This window comes from Thamnophis elegans, chromosome 13 (assembly GCF_009769535.1).
Source record: "Thamnophis elegans isolate rThaEle1 chromosome 13, rThaEle1.pri, whole genome shotgun sequence".
Classification (NCBI taxonomy): domain Eukaryota; kingdom Metazoa; phylum Chordata; class Lepidosauria; order Squamata; family Colubridae; genus Thamnophis; species Thamnophis elegans.
This window is the reverse complement of record NC_045553.1, coordinates 19,125,043-19,142,501: the sequence shown is the minus strand read 5'-3', so window position 1 is coordinate 19,142,501 and position 17,459 is coordinate 19,125,043. Positions and strand designations below refer to the sequence as shown.

Sequence of the window (17,459 nt, the reverse complement as noted above, 5' to 3'; positions counted from 1 at the left end):
CGAATATTTTGAAATGTCTAAATTCTCGATCTCCGTTTTTCTGCTTCTCCGAGGGAGGAAAGGCTACCCCCTCCATCTTGCAGCCACATGGCCTGCCGTTTGCCTTCTCCTTCCGCTTGTCTCTCCTCTCTTCCAAGTGGGTCAGGAAGTCCCGCCTTCAAAGTCCTACAGTAGAAATCTTGAGCCTCCGAAACAGAGTTAAGATGAAATCTTTGATTCTTAAATGTAACCGTGATGCCGGCAGGGGCCTCCCATCTGTATCGAATCTGTTGACTCCTAAGCTCTTTAGTTAAAAAGGTGTAGTCCCTTCTTGCTTTCAACATCTGGAAAGGTATATCTTTGAAGACAATCAGGTCCTGGTCATCAACTCGGAGACTGTTGTTATGAAACTTTTGCACAATCGCGTTTCTAGCTTCTTTTGTAGAGAAATGTATAATTATGTCCCTCGGGAGCTGTCGCTGTTCCGCTATCAATGAGTTCTGGCGATAGATTTTCCGAATCTGCCAATCAAAATTAAGTCCCGGGCTTCCCACCGCATGGCTGAAGGCTTCAGCAAAGGTCTGTTTCAGATTCTCTTGCTCCTTTTCACAGAATCCTCTGACTCTTATTGCAAATGCCTTCCTATTAAAATTTATCATCATAAGCTGTTGTTCAGTGTCTCTAATTTTTTGTTGTAAAATTTGAATATTGGTAGTCAAATTAAAATTAGCCTTCTCCAAACTTTCCAATTTGTTCTCTATTTCAGCAGAATAATCTGACAGGGCAGACACGGCTGCAAACGTATTCGCCTTCATTTGATTAACTTTAGACTTTAAATCATCATATAGTTCCAATACAAATTCCTTAATTTCTTGTTTAAAATCATTAAACATTTTAAAGAAATATTCCTGTGTTAAAAGTTCTCCAGTAGAGGGCGTAGGAGACAAAGGCTGTGGCTCCAGTAAAAATTCTTTAAATTCTTTAGACACATTTGTAGCAAGGCGCTTCTTTGACCTGGGTGCCATAATAAATAAACAAGTAAGCAGCGCTTTGCTCCCCTCTGTTTCCAAAGAAGAAGAGTTTATTTTGTTAAGGAGCGGTCTGCAGGAAGGTAAAACCGGCTAAGTATATCCACTATCAATCATCCACGGAGAGAAATCGCCATTTTGAAATCCATTTAGACAAAGAAGTCTCTAAGACAAATGGTGCTGGTATTTAAGATAGTAATAAAAACATAAATCTCACAGGGGTGGGACCCGCCCGTATCAATTCTAGCTTGAAAAAAACTTTGTTTTGTCCTGGGGGGGGCTAGCCTGTCTGGGGCTGCCAAAAAAAAAAGGCAGCTGAGAAGAACTGGCTGGAGATAAAAGCTCTGCTCCGGCTGGATCTAATCTCTATCCACAGCCAAAAAAAGAAAAAGGCTGTGGCTCACGAATAGACCCTAGCCTACAGAGCTACTCCCTGCCCCTTTCTTAGCCAAAAAGGGGTGCTATCTATGATCTTATTTAGATATACAGACCAGATCTCTGAGGAGCTCGGTGGAGCCCTCCTCGGCAACAGGCCACGCCCCCAGGAAGTCTATTGCTACCTCTTTTTACTACATATATCAGAACATTAAAAATCCATCCCAACTCTAACTAGCGCTTTAAGTTTAAATCACTCCCTCCAACTTGTTCTCAATCTTTTTCTTCTCTGCAATATCTATCGATAAATTATAAACTTTCTCAAGGGATTCTCAGTCTTGTTTGTTCTCTTGAGAAGTGCAGATTTATTTGGAACTCTTCTTTCAATTCTACTGGAAGGCTTGTATTTAAAGCATCATCATAATAGAGATTGGTGTCAGATTTATATTCTAAAATTACAGTTAAGTCCTTTGCATTGTCAGATACTTATGAAATGGTCTCAGTGGTTTAGATATGATATTGTTGCAATTACAGAAACTTGATGGGATGAAACTCACAAATTGAAGATACAGCTAGAGGAATTAAAATTGTTTTAAAAAAACAAACCAAATAAAATATGAGGTGGAGTTGCACTATATATAAGAAATAAATATGGCAATGCATAAAAGGGGGGAAATGACATTGCCATAGATGTATATTACCGTATAGGCTACCCAACCAGAGGAAATAGATGAACTTTTTGCTAATCAGTTAACTAAGGTATGTAGGAAGCACATCATAATATTAATGGGAGACTTTAACTAACCTGATATCAACTGGGAAACAAACTGTGCACCAAGTGGAAGTTTCAAAGTGGTTCCTGATAAACCAAGCAGACAACTTTGTCTTTCTAAAAGGTAGAGAAGGGGACTAGGAGATCAGCCATATTGGTCTTAATTTTCACTAACAGAGATGAAATGATAGATGTTGAAGCTACAGGAACCTTGATGGAGAGTAATCATGCAATATTGCAGTTCAACATTATGCAAGCCTAAGCAATAGAACAAAGTCAAACTAGAGTCTTGGACTTTAAGAAAGCTAATTTCAATAAACTTAGAGAGAAGGATTCCATGGATGAGAATCCTCAAGGGGAAAACAACCCAAGAATCTTGGCAAACTTTGAAAATTGAAATTATAAAAGCCCAATCTAGCACAATACCAATGAAGAAGAAAAATTACAGCTCTCAAATAAAATGGTCTTATGCACATGGTGGCATAAAGAACTCTCTGATAAATTGAAAGAGAAAAAGGACAATATAAAAAGTGGAAAGAGGGCACATAACTAAGACAGAATATCAGCAAATAGCCCAAGCCTGCAAAGATGAAGTGAGAAAAGCTAAGGCTCAAAATGAACTAATGCTTGTGACAAGTCAAAAATAACCCCCCAAAAGAGTGTCTTTCAAGATATAAAAATCAAGATAACAGTCAAGGAAATGATTGGGCCATGAGTGAGAGAAAGTGGCAAGAAGGTGACAAGCAACAGGGAGAAAGCAGAACTGATTAACTCATTTTTTGCATTTGTCTTTACACAAAAGGAAAAAACAATTCAACCCATCAAAAACAATACCGTAAAAACAGATTAGGAATACAAGTTAAAATAAGCAAGACAATGGTAAACGAGCACCTGTCCACCCTAGACAAGTTCAAATCACAGGACCAGATGGATTATACCCCAAGGTTCTGAAGGACCTGGCAGATGTCATCTCAGAACCACTGAACCATATCTTCCAAAGATCCTGGAGCACCAAGGAACTACCAGAGGACTGGAAAAGAGCTACCTGTGGTTTCCATCTTCAAAAAAGGAAGAAAAAAAATAGATGCAGGAAACTACAGGCCTATCAGCCTGATAAAATGACAAAATTAGTGGTCCAGAGGAATGCTGTGGATATAATTTACTTGGATTTCAGTAAGGCATTTTATAAAATAGACCACAACCTACTACTTGATAAGATAGAAAAATGTGGATTAGACAGCATCACCAGCAATTGGCTGACCAACCTCACTTAACAGGTAATCCTCAACAGAACTAAATTTTAATTAAAAAATTTAGTTTCTGCATGTTTCCATAGAAATAAAAAAAATCAGGAGGATAAATATACACATTACACAAGCAGGGAAAATAAAATCAGCAAGTTTTATTCTTCTTTTAACTCAGTTCATAAAACTAAAACTGAATGAATTGAGCCTTGGGTGCCAAGTGATCTGAATACAGCAAAAGATCTGCAAGTTGGAGTCTGCATCTCAACTTTAGGCCTTTTAATGGGGCCTTTTGACCACATGCTGCCAAGAAGATTCTCTGTTTCAGTGTAGTATGTGAAAGTAACCTTTATCATTTTTTGGACTACTAAGATCCTTTCTTATCCTCTTATTCTTGTGAGTCAGCAAGTGAAACAGAAGGGGAATCTTGATTCCCATACCATAATTATGAAGGGAGTGCAAATGTATGAAACAAACAAGCAATGTGCAAACAGAGAATGTGTTATTTCTAAAATGATTCGTATCCATTGGGAAAGTTGTTAGTCAACTTATTAGTAAAAGCTGTTATAACAGAATACAACTAACCGAATAAAGCAACACTGTCAAGTATAACAAAGTGCATTTTTAAAAAGTCAGTTAAACGGCAGCCAAAATATAAAATGTGACTGACAAGCCCCTATCCTCCTAGAAAAACCAAATGGACATGCCAGGAGTATAAACATGCCTGCTCTGATTAGGACACCCCCCCATCACCCCCCTCCTTTTATCACCTGTTTTCCAAGGTGGTTGCCCAAAGTAAACAGGTGATCTCTTGCCTATTCGTGTTAGTTCGTTTGTGCAAAATATGTTCTGATAATCCCTCTCATATCATCTATCTATCTATCTATCTATCTATCTATCTATCTATCTATCTATCTATCTATCTATCTATCTATCTATCTATCTTATCCATCTATCTATCTATGTCACTGTGTGTGTGTCTGTCTAAACTCTGGTTGCAGCTCAGTATATGTAGTTATGGAAGTGTCTTTCAAAGGAGGTTTGTAGACCCAAAGTGAAGAGGCTACAACATATTTTGCATGCCAAACAGCAGGTGATATTTTGTCAGGAATTCCTGTGGTCTGGACATGTGTGCTCAATGGCTGTGAAGAACCCAGAACTAGTCTCTGAAATGCTCTATCTTTAATAGCTTCTATGCTTTAGCTTCTATCTGGATGAAAATAGCTGTAATGTTTTCTATCCTCTATTTCAGCTGTTTAAAACTGAATCCCATTTAAGTTTCTCACCTTTCCGTAAGTGGCATTCAGAGTGGGGAATAAAAAGGTCTTGATGTAGCCTCAGTATCAGATTGAAGCTCTGCTCCTTTGTACATGTTTGTATTGACCCACAAAAGGGGCGGCTGTTATTGTGCTACTGCACCGATTTTCTCAATCTCCCTCCTAGATGCCACTGGGGAGTATCCGTAATAGTCTTTTAAGACCTCTTAATTTTTTTATTACTCTTATTTTTGCAAATCAACGTTTTGGATTACTGTAACTTATTTATACCATATTTGTCTCTGCTGCACCCTTCTATTTGGCTGGTTTCATTCTCAAGTGAGTATCATTTTATAAATATTAAGATTATTAAATATTTGATACTCTTATTTTTTAATTATTGTTATTTCTACTTTAGCATACACAATCTGCATAAAGCATTAAATCAGCCTTTTAAAAAAGCATTGTTCATCCGGTACAAGGTCTAATTATTTTACACTTGAAGTTATTAGTGAAGGCCACCCTAATACGTCTATTTTTGGAAAAGCTTCTGGTTGTAGGGAGAAGCAACGTTAAAAAAAACCTGGAATCAATAGCAAGAATTATTCCACTTTTGTCCAATTCTTCCTATTTTGAATTTCCTATGAAATTCAGTACCTTCTCTGCAGCAAGAAATCCGACTCTAACCCAACAACTGCTTCTCCTTCATTAATTATGTGGACATTGTTTGCCTCCAGAAAAAAATGATTAAATCAATTGTCACAGCCTAACCTATTGGCATCAAAAGGGAAATTCAATACAACTTCTGCAGATAAGTCAAAACCTGTTTAGTCTGATGAAAGATTCTTTCCAAACTGTCAACTGGCAAAGCTTTCCTGACCTGCTCCAAGTTGCCATAGGCAGAGGGCAGTGTCAAGCACTGGTTTTCCGTTTATTTACTCTACTTTATTTGTTAAACAAATTTATCCCCCAGGCCTGCTGACAAACCCATGTCTTTGAGACCTTGTGAAAAGCAACAAGATGGGTGCCAGTCTTATCACTGGGGAAGAAGGCTCTTTTTCGAGGTCCCACCAAGTGCCATGCCCTGGATAGCTGAGACTCAGAACGTGCCCTGCCTTCCTGGCCAGCATGACCATTCCCTAAGCTCCTTAAAGTGGGGGACTTATTCTCAGCCCCCTCAAAGAAAAAGGGAGCCTGCCCAAGAGAGGCTTCTGGCTGCTTTTGCTTTTGTGTCTCTCAGGCCAGGGTCCCCCCTACAGAGCAACAACAGTCCAGACAGACGACCTGGATAAATCCAGAGGTTCCCTGTGCAACTCACACTAGCCAAACCAACTTTTATTACCCTTCTGGAAGGGCAAAAGGATGGGAGTAGTTCTCACCTTTGGTGGTAGAGTGTTCCACAAGGTAGGGACCACAGTGAAGAATTCCTCAGCAGATGGGATCTGTAGCCTCTTCCGCTGGCCTGAGTGGGATGAAGTAATCCCATTTGTGTGAGATGGCTCCTCAGATACCCTGACTGCCTAGGGCTAGTATAAAGGTAACAATCAACACCATGAATTGAACCCAGAAGCAAAGTGGTATGCAGCTTGCAAAACAGCAGGGGTCTTTGTGCCACCCTAGAGGCCCCAGGACTGTGCATGCCGCTGTACTAGACACCAGCTGTAGCTCCCACATGCTCTTCAAGAGCAGCCCCTTGTAGAGCATGTTGCAGTAATTCATCCGAGGGATGACTAAGGCAAGAGTGGCTGCATGCAGAGCCTCACCAGTAAAGGAACAACTGGTGTACAACATGAACAAAGACCTAGCCATGACCACCACCTGCTCTTCAGGCAGGAGAAACCACAGGTTGCATACTGGGTCTGTCTAGGGTAGTGCAGCCCCGTCCAGAATGGTGTTTCAAAACAGTAGATACTATTGTGTTTTTCCTTTTAGCGATTCTGTACTATGGCTTAATATGGAGTGTCTATGTGCATGTCACATGAAATGTGTCCTGCTTGCTCCACTTTTGATCTTTTTCTAGAAAAAGCTAGAGACGGCAGATGAAGAATTAGAAAATGTATCCAGGGTTTTTTGTTTTTATGTCAGTGCGGAGAGTTATGATCAGTGACCTCCAAATCCAAGAGACATGCACATTTCTGTGAGCTGAGGGCAGAGAGAAGAGTTAGCCAGACCTTACTAGTGAGGAAGTTAGTGGGCCTTTCATCATGCAAATGAAAGGTTGGCACTTTCAGAGCCAAAGGTGGCGCAGTGGTTAAATGCAGCACTGCAGGCTACTTCAGCTGACTGCAGTTCTGCAGTTCGGCTGTTCAAATCTCACTGGCTCAGGGTTGACTCAGCCTTCCATCCTTCTGAGGTTGGTAAAATGAGGACCCGGATTGTTGTTGGGGGCAATATGCTGACTCTGTAAACCGCTTAGAGAGGGCTGAAAGCCCTATGAAGCGGCATATAAGTCTAACTGCTATTGCTATTGCTATTGCTACTTTCTGCCTTCCCTGTAAAGCAGCTCTGAGCAAGGCCCAGGCCTTTAGAGGTTATATTCAGGCAATGGAAAGTAAGCAAGGACTCTTGTCCATGTTAAAAATAATAAGCACAACACCCAGTGATGAGACCTGAAGGGGTCCTTGTGCTATTCAGGTGGCACCACCGAATGATCCACCTCAGAACTCTGTGACCAGAGAGAGAATCTCCATCAACTAGGATTAGGTCACACTGGTGTAGGTTGAGGTGTCTCTATATTACTGTATAGTGGGTTTTGATTGTCACCAAAAATATCAGGAGAAGAAAGTAATATGCAGGAAGGATCCACCCTAGCTATGAATTCTGTCCTTGGATTAAATTGGAATCCGCTCCTGACACATATCAACATTTTAGGTATGCTCAGGGCCCAGGGGTGGGTTTCTCGCCCCGTTCCAACCGGTTCGGTTGGAACGAGGCCGGCGGCGTTCTCGTGCACGCACGCGGTGCGCGCATGCGTACTAGCGTCTGCGCGATGCTCCAGCTGCTCCTGGAGGATCGCGCAGGCGCTGTATGCGTTCTGTGCATGCGTGGAAAGCGCAGAATTCGTAAAAACCGGGTAAGGAGCGGGTGTGCGGGCGCGCGCGGGCGCGGGGGGGGCTTCGCCGTTCCCGGAAGTTACTTACTTCCGGGTTCAGCGACCAACCGGATCGCAGGGACCGGTGCAAACCGGTCGAAACCCACCCCTGGCTCAGGCATAAGGGAAGATACCTGTTTGGGGTATGTTCCAAAGCATTTTCTGTGCCTCCAGAATGCCACCTCCTCCTCCTCCTCCTCCTTGCTTTCTGGGATCCCAGTTGAAAGAGAGAAACATCTTAGGTTAATTAGGGAGATGTTTCTGCAGAAATTAGTATCAGAACAACATTGTAGCTTATCGAAGTGTTCATATAAGCAGCTGTTTATTTACAAGCAGTGGGGATGTAATTCTTTTCATTGGATTACAAGCTCAAAGAGTTCTGTAAATACTCACAACAGTGGTTTTCTGGATGGTTGGATGGTGAGATGGTGACCAAAACGAAGCCGATGAGACCTCTGTAATAGGTGTAGCCAAATATATGGATTTTGGTTCTGCTTTAACACTAAAAGAGAATTTTTCGAAAAGTTCAAACGAAAAATATGATGGTGTATCATGGAGTAATATTTTTTCTTAATATATTTTTTAATAATTACAAACTCCTTTTTTGCAGCAAATACAACATTGTTCAATGCTTCAGTTCCATTGGTACCAAACAATGTTAATATTTCTATGGTAAGTTTTTTTCTGTCTTTTCTTCCCACCCACCAATCCAAAATGCTGTGTATATCTTTGTTTAGCATTATAACTGCAAGAGCAAAAACTGATTACAGTACCTCTCTTTCAGGGGTGAAATTCAGCAGGTTCTGACAGGTTCTGGAAAATGGTAGCAAAACTTTTTAGTTTGGAGAACCTGCAAATGCCACCTCTGGCTGGCCCCAGAGTGGGGAGGGAATGGGGATTTTGCCATATCCTTCCCCAGAAGTGGGGAGGGAATGGAGATTTTGCAGTGTCCTTCCCCTGCCACACTCATCAAGCCACACCCACAGAACCGGTAGTAAAAAAAATTGAATTTCACCACTGCTCTCTTTTCTCATCAGTGTTGGGTGGCAGCTTAAATGAGTCCTAGGCCTGAAATGTTGGTCCATCTCTGATCTAACCTGCCCAAAGAGGCTTCAAGCAACATCAGTTAAAACTTCTTAAAGCTGTGAGAACAATTCTTCGCTCCAGTGATCAATCTTGACCGTTTAATGGCAATGATCAGAATTGTTTCTCATCCATTTCCTGATAAGTATACTTAAATTGGCACGTTTGGAAACCCCCTTCTATGCCAAACACACATTGTTTGCTATCCCTAACAGAGACCTGCCAGATTCATAATTTGTATCTCCATCTACAGGAGTCTATAGAGCAATTGTTCAACTGATCAAGGCCAGCAATCAAGTATCATGATTCCCCTTTCAAATTTGATACCCAATCATCAGGTGTCTTCTGGAAAATGCACAGGGCTCCAATTCTTATATAAAGGCTGGAAGTAAACTGCATTGAATGCAAGAGGACTTGAGAATACATACCTATGGGATTGTGTTATGGGGGCTTATAAATTCCAAATTACCAGGCTGAGTCCTGGCTCTTACTGCCAGTTGGTGATTGTTTTTGCATTCACTGGGTGGATTCTTGGATCTTTGGCTTAGAATCTCCAAAACATTGAGATTACTCGGATCAAAGAGTCCAATTTGTTCCAGAGTTGAAAATTAATTTTGCTAATCTTGAAAAGAATTTTACAAAAATTTCCAGAGACATTAACAATCACAACTTAAAATTACAAAATAGGTACTTTTAAACATAAAATCTACTTTTAAAAGATGTCTTCTATCTGCCCCATTATCCTTTTTTGGAGGGGAAAATAACCTATGGGAAGCACTCTCTTCATCTTAACAATGCTATCACCAGCTATGATTTTGGCTGTTTTAAAAAAATATATAATATGTGTGTAATATGGAGATATATAAATACATATATGCAGGAGTCTGGTCTAGTGAAAAGGAGGAGTAGGGGTGACATGATAGCAGGGTTCCAATATTTGAGGGATTGTCACAAAGAAAATGGGGTCAACTTATTTTCCAAAGCACCAGAGGACAAGACAAGAAGAAATGGATGGAAACTAATCAAGAGGAGAAGCAACATGGAATTAAGGAGAAACTTCCTAACAGTGAGAACAATTAACCAGTGGAATCTCTTGCCTTCAGAAGTTGTGGGGTTCCTATCACTGGAGGCTTTTAAGAAGAAATTGGACTAGAAGAACTTAGAAGTCCCTTCAAACTCTGTTATTCTGTTATATATAATATTTAAAAGAATTAGCAGGCTTGTATCTCTTGTATGTGTAGGAGTTAACTTACTTGTTAGTTTTATTCTTCAGTACCTGAATAATATGGTTTATTTTCTTATCCTTCAAGTATAATCCTATTAATGTAACAGTTCTGGACTGGACTCAGTTGAGCAAAAAGGAATGCCTGAAATATGGAGGAAGTCTGGTGGGGACGTCTTGTAAATTTGTCCCCGATTTGGCCCTTATGTCTTTCATTCTCTTCTTTGGAACATATTCCATGACTCTGACTCTGAAAAAGTTCAAGTTTAGTCGCTATTTTCCAACCAAGGTAAGATTCTCCAAACGATGTCTTGGGTGTCAGCTGTTCAAAAAAGGTCTTCCTCTCCCAGAAGACATAAAATAATATTCCGTAGTGCCCTATAACTTGTTCTTTTTTTCCCCCTTTCAACCCTCCACTTTTAGGTCAGGAGCCTAATTGCTGACTTTTCCATTGTCTTCTCCATCTTGTTCTTCTGTGGAATAGATTTTTGTTTTGGACTGGATACTCCCAAGTTGCATGTGCCCAGTATCATTAAGGTTTGGATAACCAACTAGGTTTTGACACACCCTTTCCTCTCTCTGCTCCGGTCTCCTGTTCCTTGAATTGCTTTCTCTAGTAGCTTCAGCTTTCTACAGCCTCAAGGTCCTACTTGAAAGTGAACTGGGGGAAGTGGGGAATGAATGCACTGTTGGGTCCAGGAGGTTCAAAAACTGTCAGGCCTGAGGCCAAGGGGAGAAACTGGCCTGTGTCTCTGCAAATTGCGACAGCAGAGCTGGGCTTTTTCTGGGTTGTGGCAGTATTTCTGGAGCCATTCCCAAGGAGGCCGTGTTTCCTCCCCCCCCCCCCCACCTTGCTTTCCCCTGAAGGGGAGCATAAAGAAGTTCACGGTTCTAATTTCACAGCCAAGTCAGAGGAGGCTCTGGTGGTATCAAATACCTACTAGGGCTGGACTGAAAGTAGTGTTGGTAAAAGGTTGCTCTGTGTTTCTCTCTGACGGCAAAAGGATTGCATGTAGCTCTTTTCTTCTCCAGCTGACATTCTAACATAGCTATTTCTCGTACACATGTGTTTTCTCTCCTTCTTTCTAGTTCCGTAAACTTATTAGTGACTTCTCTATCTTCATGTCCATACTAATGTTTGTTGGTCTTGATGTTTTGTGTGGGCTGAACACTCCAAAACTGCAAGTGCCTACAGAATTTAAGGTAAATAACTGAATGCTACACTTTAGCTAAAAAAGGCTCCAATCTGCTTCACGTGGGCAAAGGCCTGGCTGTGCAGTATGGTATATGGGTTTCTGAACAATGCATTGTTTTGGAGTGATCCATCTTTCACTGGTTGCCTTAGGAAACATTCCTCTTGAGGCATTAGGGCTTTTCGTGTCAAAAACGTTAAAGTAAGAGAGAAATTCTGCCCGTGGTAGAATGTGTGTTCTGAGCTGTGTATAGCTGAGGCCCCCAAACTTGGCCACTTTAAGACTTGTGGACTTCAACTCCCAGAATTCCCTGGCTGGAGATTCTCCCAGAGAATTATGGGAGTTGAAGTCCACAAGCCTTAAAGTGGCCAAGTTTGAAGACCTCTGGCTTAGGAGCTAGTTGAGGATAGGAGCCGGCACATAAGAGGGAGCATAAAACCTCCTTATTGTGTGAGTCTCTTGGGTAACCTGCTCTTTCTGAATTCTACTTCTAGCCCACCCGCCTCGACCGAGGGTGGTTTGTGTTCCCCTTTGGAAAAAATCCTTGGTGGGTCTACTTGGCAAGTGCACTTCCGGCTCTTTTGGTCACTATCCTGATCTTCATGGATCAGCAAATTACAGCCGTGATTGTGAACAGGAAGGAACACAAGCTGAAGGTATGTTTTTTCTTCTGTCTTCTTGCACACTACTATTGTGAATTGGAACACAAAGAAAGGTGGGATGCTGATCAACCCCATTTCTATCATGTTGGACAAGGATCCAGACCTGAGGCAAAAGAGTTGGCATGATGTAGAAAGATCAGCTGAAACAGAGTCCAATTGGGTTAATTTTAACATCAGTTGGCTTTCTATGGCATGTTGTATTGATTGGATATAATAGCTTACCAACATATTGTGCACACCAAGGAAATGTTTTAATTTTGTTTGTTACTTTGCCTCTTCAGCTAGACAATCACCATTGGCAGAGCTAATTAATGAGTTCTCAGAAGAGTTTTCCTCATTCCTTCTGCTTCCCTTCATATTATGATAGGTTGTGTATTTGAGTCACGTCCCTGCATGTCCCAAATGGCCAATACAAATAAATTTGGAAGTATATTTCTGGTATAGTGATTTTGGGTTTGGAGAAAGAAAAACTTCAGCACACTTTACAGCTCTCAAAGTCAGTGTTTTTGCCTCAGTTTCCCCTGTTTTCACACTGCCTTTCCCTCTTTGTTTTAGAAAGCCGCAGGCTACCATTTGGACTTGTTCTGGGTTGGAGTCCTCTTGGCAGTGTGTTCATTCATGGGGCTACCCTGGTATGTGGCAGCCACTGTAATTTCCATAGCACACATTGATAGTTTGAAGATGGAGACAGAGACCAGTGCGCCAGGAGAACAACCGCAGTTCCTAGGAGTGAGGTGAGAGTTTCTTGGAAGCCACTGAAAAAGTTTCTCTCACCTGTGTCAAGGATGCAATGACAATGGGATGATGGGCAAAGAGTTGAGCAGTCTTCTAGAGCTGCAGCAATTTGAATATCAGGGCCATTAAACAAACATGACTGGGGAATTCTGAGAGCAGATGATCCCACTGGATCCCCCCTTCTAATGCCTTGCCCTGTCAGCGTTGGTGGGGGTGGTCTTAGAGGTTCCTTGGTTGGGCTGTTTACAGTATGCTTGGCAATTCCTTGATTGGGGTATTATTTACTTCTGGATTGTTGGTCCGGTGTTAATCTTGGTGTTAATCTGTGCTCATCCGAATGTTGATTGCTAGTGGAGAGATGTTTAGAGCTTTTTGGCTTGTTGATTGTCTCATTTGCATAGTTTGTAGATATTATTTATGTCCACGTGTCTATTGATAGCCAATTTGTCACCCTGCCAGGCTTCTAAAAATTCCTTGGCATTGTTGGAGTGGGCCTGATCTAGGATGGTCCCAGTTTCATAATTGAAACTATGGCAAAGTCTGTCTATGTGAAGCAGTCACTGAATGGGTATTGTTACGGCCCAACTGCCTGGAGACTGAGGTAAATCTGAGGACACTCCCTCTGTTCCTCCTTGTGACTCTCCAGATAAACCGATGGTTCGGAAGAAGAAAAACCTGGAAGGGAAGAGACAGAGAAACAACAACAGCTTCCCTTCCTGGACCCCGGGTGATCTGTAGTTGCCTACTCAGGCCCGGCACTGGCGCCTGAAGGCTGGGAAGTGACTGCTCCCACACCAACCTTAAGACATACAGTTCAGGTAGGACAAACTGACAGTCTCCAAGGTGTGGTGTCACTGAATGGGACATACCAAAGCTAGATGTCCATGGGAGGGATCATTGGGCCTGAGTGTCCAGGACACCCTGAAGGACCCGCCTCCCAAAGGATGCCTCGGCTGGCATACGTATCTAGCCGGTAGTGTCTGATGAAGGGCAAAGGAGAGGACCAGGCGGCAGCCCTGCAGATGTCCTTGATGGGTGCCTGGGTGGCCCAGACCGCTGAAATGGCAGTGCTTCTAGTGGAATGAGCCGTGATGTCCTGTGGGACGGATAGGCCTCGGGCCTCGTAAGCCTTGGAAATGGCTAACCTCATCCACATGCTGATGGTGGTAGGGGAGACCTTGGCGCCCCGGGATGAGGGGTGGAAGGAGACAAAGAGGGCCTCTGACCGTCTGAAGGGGGCTGTGCGCTTGAGTTAGATGCGCAGAAGTCCAGGAGGATAACCTCCTGACCCCTGTGGAAGGGGGAATTGACCTTGGGCATGAAGGCCGGGTTAAGCCTGAGTACAACCCTGTTGCTGTGGAAGGTGCAGAGGTCAGCCATAGAGGACAGAGCATTAAGCTCGGACACCCTTCTGGCAGAGGTGATTGCCACGAGGAAGATCACCTTGAGAGTGAGGAGTTGAAGGCTAACCTCCCTAAGGGGTTCAAAGGGCGGCTCCAGGAGAGCCTGGAAAACCGTGGGCAGGTCCCAGGAGGGGAACTGGTGGACCACCGGAGGCCGAAGGTTGGCCGCCCCCTTGAGGAATCTTTTAATGACTGGAACCTGGGGCAGGGACTGGGAGCCCTCCCCCCGGAGGATAGTGGCTAGAGCGGATACCTGTCTGCGGAGGGTCTTGGGAGCCAAATCTTTAGCCAGCCCATCCTGAAAGAAGTCCAGTACCTGAGGGACGGAGGCTGCTGAAGGCTCTACCTGTTTGGTTTGGCACCAGGTGGCGAAGGCAGTCCACGTCGCGTCATAAATGCAGGTGGTGGATCTCCTCCTGGAAGCCTCAAGGGTATTGATAACTCTACAGGAGATCTGCGCTACTCTCAATTGCTCCCGCTCAAGTGCCAAGCGGTCAGATTGAGCCATTCTGGGTCTGGGTGGATCAGACTCCCCTGGCACAGCTCCATCTCCTCCTGTGGCCAAGGAGGACGAACCAACAATTCCACAAGATCCGTGAACCAGGGTCGTTATGGTCAGTGAGGGGCTACTAGAATGATCTCTGCCCTCTCTACCACTAGCTTCCTCACAACCCCGGGGACGAGAGGGAGCAGAGGGAAGGCGTACAGAAGACCTGCCAGCCATCTGCAGCGTAGGGAATCGGTGTTCACTGACCTCCGGGTTGGGAATCGCGATATGAAACTCGGAACCTGAGCATTTGACGGAGAGGTGAAGAGATCCACTGTTGGATGGCTGAACCTCTGGCAGATCTGTGTGAAGATGCTGGGATGAAATTGCCACTCCCCGTGGTTTACCGGCTCCCTGCTGAGCCAGTCCGCCTGCTGGTTCTCCACTCCGGAGATGTGCTCCACTCGGATCGATAGGAGGTTCCGCTCCACCCAGCTTCCCAGACGCTTTGCCTCGTCGCGTAGAGCCATGGAATGAGTGCCTCCCTGCTTGTTTACGTGGACTTTTGCCGCCACGTTGTCCATCAGAACCAAGATGTGATTCCCGGTGACCATCTGTTTGAACTGGTGAAGGGCTAGGTGGATTGCTCTGAGCTCCAGCCAGTTGATGTTCTTCCACAGGTCCATCAATGTCCACCGGCCCTGGGCCAACTGGGACTGCAGATGAGCCCCCCAGCCGAACAGGCTTGCATCCGTGGTGAGGACCAGCCTGTCCGGTTCCCTGAAAAGAGACCCTTTGGCCAGGGAGGGAGACCTCCATAAGTGAAGGGAGAGAAGTACCTGAGGGGTCACTAGGACCTTGAAGCTTGCGTCGGTTGTCCCATTCCTCTGGTCAGGGAGGAGGAACCACTGCAGGTCTCTGGCGTGAAGGCGAGCCCAGAGGATGATCCCGATGCAAAATATGAACTTCCCGAGGAGCCTGGAGAAAAGAGCTATGGGAACAGATCGAATCCTGCGAATCTCCCGAACCAATTCAACGATGCTGTTCCTGCGCTCCTGGGATAGAAAAACCTTACCCTTCACTGAATCAATTATGGGACCTAGGTGCTGAAGCCTAGTGGAGGGGGTAAGGTGACTCTTCTCGAAGTTAATCGAGAACCCCAGGGAACTCAAGGTACTAATGATGGTACTGAGGTCACTCTCTGCGCAGAGAATCGAGAGGGCTAGCACAAGGATGTTGTCAAGGTAGCAGTGGAGACGAACCGGGAAGGAATGGAGGTGGGCCACAGCCGTGGCCATCACCTTGGTAAAGTTTCTGGGGGCAGAGGCCAACCCAAAGGGAAGTGCTCTGTACTGGTAATGAGCGCCCCGGTATGAGAACCTGAGGAACTTGCGGTGATCAGGGGCGATCATGATGTGGAGATAGGCCTCCATGAGGTCAATGGAGGCTAGGACCCCTTCCAAGATGGACTTGAGGGAAGCCATCTTAAATTTCCGGTAGACAATTCTAGAGTTCAAGAGTTTGAGATCTAGGATGGCCCTCCACCCCTACCCCCCGAATTCTTAGGGACTAGGAAAAGGTGAGAATAGAACCCTGACCCCTTTTCCCCCTCCGGAACTGGCTCGATGGCACTAATTTCCAGAAGGTGGAGAATAGCTTCGCGCATGAGGGCGCGCTTGACCGGGTTCTTGGAGGAGGGAAAAGTGCGGAATCTACTGGGGGGGGGGAACGGAACTCCAGATGGAGTCCCGATCTGATGGTCTGGAGGACCCAGGCATCTGTGGTGATGCCCTCCCAGCAGTCTGGGAAGAAAGAGAGGCGACCGCCGATGGGGTGATCTGATCCCGAATCACTTACCCCTGCGAAAGGAACGGCCACCCCCCTCGAAAGGGCCACTTGCCAGCCTGCTGGGCCCTATACCTATCCCTGGAGAACTGCCTGTCCCTCTGTCTGGAATACCTAGGAGCAGAGTACCTTTGTTGTTGGGTGTCCTGATCCAGTGGTCAGTAGGAGGTCGGTAGGAGGCTCTCCAGGAGTAAGGCGCCGCCCGGTGGTCTTCCTCTTGTTTTTATTCTCGACAAGGATGGGGTACAATGAGGGTCCAAACAGCTTGTCGCCTGTATACTCCACCTCCGCCAGGTGCCACTTTGCCCGGAACTCGGCCTGCCAGTGACGAAGCCATAGGAGACGTCTGGATGCCACTGAGGATGACAAGGTCCTGGAGGAATACTTTACCACATCCAGGGTAGCGTCTGCCGAGAACTGGGTTGCCGCCATCAATTTCATGATGTCCTATAGCAGCCTCACGTCTGATGCGTGTGTCCTGTCCCAGATCTGCTCCAACCATAAGAGGGTGGACCTGTTAAAGAAAGATGCGGCCACCGCCACCTTGATCACCCATGAGACAGCCTGGAAGGTCTTACGCATGTCCAGCTCCGGTCTCCTGTCCTCTGCCTTCAGGCAGCTAGAGATATCTCCTGTTACCATGGTGGAGGCGGAGGCCAAGGCTGCCACTGGGGTGTCCACGGCAGGAACCTGCAAGCCTTGAGTGAAAGATGCATTGAGGTTATAAAACCTGCGATCCTTATCCCTGGGGTGGGAAAGGAACCTGGCTTGGACCACTGGGACTTGAGGACCTCCAAGAACAGGTCTGGAGTGGGGATCTCCTCCTTCTCTACCTGGGGCCTGTGAAAGGGGCCCTGCTGCTTCTTCCCGCCACTAGTGCTAGGAGTGGTGGGGTTCTGGCTAGGAGCCCGAGGAGGATCCAGGTCTGCTGTGGCTTTGGCCTTGTGCAGCAGGGAACTGAATAAAGACTAGGAAAAAAAAATCCTGGCGAGTCACTGAATAGCTCCTGTTAGGCCGAAGACTGAGGTTAATCTGGGGAGTCACAAGGAGGAACAGAGGGAGTATCCTCAGATTTATCTCAGTC

The 17,459-nt window shown here is 44.9% G+C and overlaps 1 protein-coding gene across 1 annotated transcript in view; it reads left to right on the top strand.

The window, feature by feature from the left end:
- SLC4A5 (solute carrier family 4 member 5) overlaps positions 1-17,459 on the top strand; it is a 105,457-nt gene that overhangs the window by 69,059 nt on the left and 18,939 nt on the right. Inside the window, exons 15-19 of the mRNA XM_032229450.1 lie at positions 8,356-8,417; positions 10,139-10,339; positions 10,474-10,587; positions 11,738-11,899; positions 12,461-12,639. Coding sequence (XP_032085341.1) covers positions 8,356-8,417; positions 10,139-10,339; positions 10,474-10,587; positions 11,738-11,899; positions 12,461-12,639 — 718 coding nt within the window. The remainder of the gene's footprint in view (positions 1-8,355; positions 8,418-10,138; positions 10,340-10,473; positions 10,588-11,737; positions 11,900-12,460; positions 12,640-17,459) is intronic.